Below are 5,269 nucleotides of genomic sequence, written 5' to 3'. Positions count from 1 at the left end.
GTCGCAGTGCTATTAAGTAGTACCACACATCCGCGGATGCGTCGACACGGTGGAAAAGACACTCATGGCACCCACGGCGATAGCATCGCTTGTGAAGCTGCTGGTTTGCCGTCAATCGCGCGAAGAAATATACACAACATACCGTAAAATACGCTAATTTCGTGTGTTTTTCAACTGGTTACCAAAAGAAAGCGGCGGCCGCCAACATCCCACAGTTTATGACGATGTTGATGCTGCGCCCGGCAGCTGGTGTCACTTGACACGGACACGAGGCCTGTCCGCACCGAGAATGACGCTCCACGTTCAACCGCGCGTGATCGTGCAGGCAGTTGCCTGCGTACATCGCACAGCGTGGCTGGACAAGGTATCGCCTCGATCAATCGCACGATCGAGGCCGACGAGGGGCCGGTTGATTGCTCCGCGGCCCATGACGTGGCAGAAGATTTGCATACTGTACGTTTCCGTAGATGACTCATGACCCAGTGGTAAGCGCGTGGCTTCAACTTGGCGCCCGCCCACGTGGCCATTCCAAACGAGAAACGGCAGCACGTGGCCGTCAACGTATCCTTGGCCTCTTCAACCTAACCTCCGTTGGTATACGCAGACTTTCTATAGTAGCCACGTTAAAACAAATACGCCATGTCCTTGCCGCCTCTACAGAAACCCGCGGTTGGACATCGCACGGTGCTCGCGCAATGCTTGTGGCTCATTATCTTTCCGACTTCACCGGTTTTGCCGACCTATTGATGCTCGCCTTTCTTTGATCCAAAAGGCCCTTCTGTAGAAATTGTCGGATTGCTAGCCATGTCCGACCTGTTCCCGAGTGATAACTACTCGATGCGAGAAAGTTGCAACGCAATCCGTGCCTCAAAAAAGCTTGAGCTATGTGCACTGGCATGCGGAAGTCGGCAGCTGCTCGTCTCTTGGCCGACACTGCAATATGCGGTGCGACGTGCTCGGTCGCCTTACAAGCAAACGTGAACCAAGAGGCGGCCGAACGAGTCGTCGATGCGTACGTGCATAGCGTCTGCGAAGGGATTGTTTGATTGATTGGATGGGACAGATGATCGGATGTGTTGCAAGCGGTTGGCGACACGACCCGGAGCAAGCATCGCGCGAGCAATTACGAACCCTTTTTCTACATCCACGAGGTATCGAGAGACGATGAGTGTCCCCTGTGTACTATTACTTCCAGGGCATTCATATTTTAGGATTCCATCACACCAAATCGTCAGGACAAGCCTCTCGAACATATTGGCTGATGCTGTCTTGATTACCAGTATACCCTTGGTATGTAGCAGTACTTCTGCTGCAGCAACACGATTTTTCAACCAAGACACTATTTTGGGCCAAATGCAACCAGCGCGTGGAAAGACACAGCGCGATTTGTGCCGAGACTTGCAGTGGACGAACGCGAGTCGAGTAGGTCGGGACAACGGATCAGTCATTACGTGTGGAAAGTGTGATTGCGTGTGGAAAGCGTGTTTGGCTAGTTAACGATGCGAGCAGACACGCCGACTTTGCTGGCGTGGTGCTGCACACTGACAGTGTCGTCTTCGAGTCGCTACAGCGTTGGTAGGTCTGCTTGCGCAACATCGAAGATGAGACGACGTTGGATTCAACGCCCAAAACAAGTCTTTAAATGTATTCTCTGCTGCCTTTGTTTGAGTGATTGACACAAGAAAAGGACATCTACACAGTAACGCGCTAGTAGAATTTGAAATAAGTTAGAATGACAAAGAAGGCTCGCTAGATCGCGTCGCTAGATCGCGTCGCTCATCAAAGCCGACCACTCATCAAACCCTTCGGCCGGCGGGCGTCGCGCAGCTAGCGTGTCGGCCACACAGCGCGCGTGCATTTGAAAGAAGCTGCGCTGGAGGTGATGCGTCTCGTGAAACCACGCACGTAGCCGCTGGAGAATGGCCGCGTCGTCATCATGGCAGGGCAGACCGCGGTGACGCGCCAAGTCCGACACTGGGACATACCCCGTGTCGTCCGAGAACGGGTGGTCGATCGTATAGAAGGTCCGGCAGCGCGTCAGATGCGGCCCGAGCCGGTCAATGACGACCCTACGTCACCATTGATACGTGAGCTTTGCGTGACCAGTCTCGTTGGTCCGACCATTGCTTGGTGTTCATAACCCACGTTGAGCTCGACACGGGGTTGGCTTCGTCCTTGAGAATCGTCCGCAGCGCGAGAACGTACCGATCCCCGGCAGCGAAGAAGCGGCTGAGCGTGTTGTAGCTGAGCGTGCAGCTGTGTAGGCGCTGGACCATCGACTCGTAATGAAAGTTGTCGGTCGTCAACGTCGCTTGGGTGCTATCGAGGTACCCCGCGACCTTGCGCAAGTACGCCTTGCTAAAGCTCTCGGCCGCGAGGCTGTACGCCTCCGAGACGTGCTCGAGCGAGTACGGAAGGTACTCTTGGGACATCACTTCGGCGCGAATGAGGTTGTCGGCCGTGATCATAATGTTGACGTCAATGCAGTCGAGCTGCTGGATCGGGTCGTCGGGGAAATGCACATGGGCCATCGCACGCTCCGTGTTGTAATAGAGCTGGTTGAGGATCCACTCACAGCCGAGGTTGCGCGAGGCGCCTGAGAGGAGCTGCGAGTGACGCCACGTCTCCTCGGCAAGGCTCGGCACCACCTACTGGCGCATGAGACGTCAGTCATCCAAGAGTCAAAGCATAGTACGTCGAGGGGGCTGGCGCGGGCCAAGCACTCGTGGAGAAAGCGGCAGAGTCGCTTGCGGTGCTCCATCTCTTGCTTGAGCGCGCGGTTGTCGCGGACCTTCTCAAGCATGTCTTCTTTTAGCGCGAGCGCGACGTCGTCCCAGGGCAGCATCGCGACGTGGCCGCGCTTGAGCTTGGTCACTTGCTCCTGGAGCTCGTACGTGTACCGGCGGAGGCCCTCCAGGGCTTTCGCTCGCTTCGACTTGATGTGGTCGAGCCGCGGGTCCTGCGACGGCTTGATCGGGAGCTTGATGGTCATGCGCCGCTTCTTGGGCGCGGCTTCGTCGGGCGTCATGACGACCATGGGTAAATGATGACCGGTTGCACTGTCTCTCCCACGTGTATTTTTTTGTTTTGAGTTTTGAGTTTTGCATGCAATTGGATTGAAACGCCACGTCCTATACTGGAAAGTGCACTTTGCACTTATGTTATTTTGAGTTTGAGCGATCGACAGGCCGGATGCATAATTTAGCGTCCCACTACCAAATGGAGCGCACCGAAATGGCAACGTGCACCGTGGTTTTAGAACCGATGCCAAGGAGTCGTGTGCCCCGGGGCACGCTCTTACGGTGACATGGCATTGGCCCGCTCACGCTGCAAGACACCCTCAAAGTAGGTCTGAAAGCTCGTGCGTTGCCGCCGGTGGTTGGCGGCCGACCGCTCCTGTACAGCGCGCACAAGGTCGCGGTGGTCGTGTTCCTCAAGGCCCAACGCGCTGCCAAACTCGGCCAGTGTCACGAGCGTCTGCTTGGGGCCGACCATTGGGTGCTGAATGACATAGTACGTCCGGCACCGCGTCACATGCGGCGTCAGCGCGTCCGCGACCGTCCTAGGCGTCATGAGCTCTCGCCACAATATGCAGGTGCGTACCATTGCTTGGTGTCGACGACCCACGCCATGGGTGCCGCCGGGTACACTTCGTCGTGGAGGACGGTCCGCAAGACAAACGTCGACGTCGTCGCGTCATCAAAGCGGCCGCTGAGGACGTTATAACAGACGCTCGATTCACCGTACTGGAGGGCTTCGTGCATGTATTGCATCGAGTCTGAGAGCCGCTCGATGCGCTCGTCCATGTCGTCGCCATCTTGTCCGACAAACCGGCGCGCAAACGACTGTTCGGCTGTCCAGTAGGCGTCGGCGACTTCACGCAGCGAGTAGGCCACGACGTGCTGCGTCGCCACGTGGATTTGCAGCCGGTTGTCTTGGACATGCACGTGCACGTCGACGACGTTGACATTCGTGTCGGGAAAAGCAAACGCACTCATGGCGCGGCGGGTGTTAAAACGCACTTGGTTGAGGATCCATTCGCAGCCAAGGGCCCGCGCCGTCGGGTCGCTCGACACCAGCTGCGTGTGTCGCCACGTCTCCTCGGCCACGCTCGGGACGCGCTAATAGTTCACAGACCATGATGCAGACGGGGTGAAAGAGAGAGGTAGATATGTACGTCGATGCTGAGCTGCGCGCAGGCATGCACGACGTGGTAGAAGCGCGCATACGCTCGCTGGGTGCGCTGGAGCCGGCGGTTCTCACCCACGAGCCGCAGCATGTCATCTTGTAGCGCTTTGGCGACGTCTTCCCAGGCCAGCGCCGAGCCAAGCGGGCGCCGACGGAGCCGCTCGATCGTGCACTGCAGGTCGTAGATCTCACGTTTGAGCGCGTCGAGCTTGAAGGTGCAGCGCGTCTCAGGGTTGCGCCGCCGCGCACGCGTGACCACCATGATGGACACGTGCGATTCGGTTGTACCGGCTGGGCATGCATCGACCAACCGGTTTCGAGCAGCCCGCTTCAATTCGCACAGCCAAGTACATGTGCCCGCGTCTGAGTTGCAATCAGAGAACGCGCACACAAAAGCGCCGCGATAGAGTAGCCCACGACTTGTTCGAGTGTACTACCACGAATCAGGCTCGATGAAAGAAGCACCCAGCAGGCAAGCTTCTTGGATCGATGCTGTAGAACTCGGTGGTGGGAAGCTGGTGGTACTCGCCGAAGTGGCTGCAAGTGGTTTGGTAATCGGTGCTAGCAGACAGTAGTACCAGAACGATTGGGACTGCTCCGAATATACTCACTCCTTTTACGACAACACGACGACAGCACAACGGCAGCACCGCCATCACATGGCTACGGAGCTACGCGCGCCGACATCAGCGCCACAACTGGATACGAATCGAGACTCGAGGGTATTGTGAGCACAGTCAACCAGTTTGTGGTGTGGAGGGCCGCACCACCACCATCATCATCAAGTGTATCCAGGTGTCGGCGGCTAGCATTGCACACGACAGCAGCCAAAGTACACACTCTGGTCCCTCGCACAATCTCGAATCACGACCACGAACACCCACTGACTAACGCCCCTCGCTGACGCACCGGCCACGCCTCACGAGCGCATTAGGAAGTCCACCATATCTTTATAAGTGCATGTAATATAACTCAGTTCAAGAAAAACACATTCTGGTTCTGAGGAATCGGCTTCTCGTTGATGTTGTTGCGTCGTCGTGGTTGTTGTTGTTGAATTGGGTCCTCTATTACAATAGATAAA

The 5,269-nt window shown here is 56.6% G+C and overlaps 2 protein-coding genes across 2 annotated transcripts; both read right to left on the bottom strand.

Annotated features, from left to right (window-relative positions):
* Nucleotides 1-1,762: 1,762 nt before the first annotated feature.
* On the bottom strand, nt 1,763-3,069 carry SPRG_15018 (hypothetical protein; the record flags this gene model as incomplete). Its single annotated transcript, XM_012354787.1, has 3 exons — nt 2,696-3,069; nt 2,122-2,648; nt 1,763-2,069 (listed from the first exon to the last, which is right to left on the bottom strand). Exons 1-3 carry the CDS (start codon nt 3,035-3,037, stop codon nt 1,763-1,765), a joined length of 1,176 nt encoding a protein of 391 aa, XP_012210177.1. The 5' UTR covers nt 3,038-3,069.
* Nucleotides 3,070-3,297: 228 nt separating this feature from the next.
* SPRG_15017 (hypothetical protein) lies at nt 3,298-4,450 on the bottom strand (the record flags this gene model as incomplete). The annotated part of the gene is made up of 3 exons (XM_012354786.1): nt 3,298-3,562; nt 3,604-4,121; nt 4,178-4,450. The coding sequence occupies 3 exons, from the start codon at nt 4,448-4,450 to the stop codon at nt 3,298-3,300; spliced, it is 1,056 nt and encodes a 351-aa protein (XP_012210176.1).
* Nucleotides 4,451-5,269: the final 819 nt, after the last annotated feature.

Source organism: Saprolegnia parasitica (assembly GCF_000151545.1).
Source record: "Saprolegnia parasitica CBS 223.65 unplaced genomic scaffold supercont2.182, whole genome shotgun sequence".
Lineage (NCBI taxonomy): Eukaryota > Oomycota > Saprolegniomycetes > Saprolegniales > Saprolegniaceae > Saprolegnia > Saprolegnia parasitica.
This window is presented reverse-complemented; position numbering and strand designations above follow the sequence as displayed.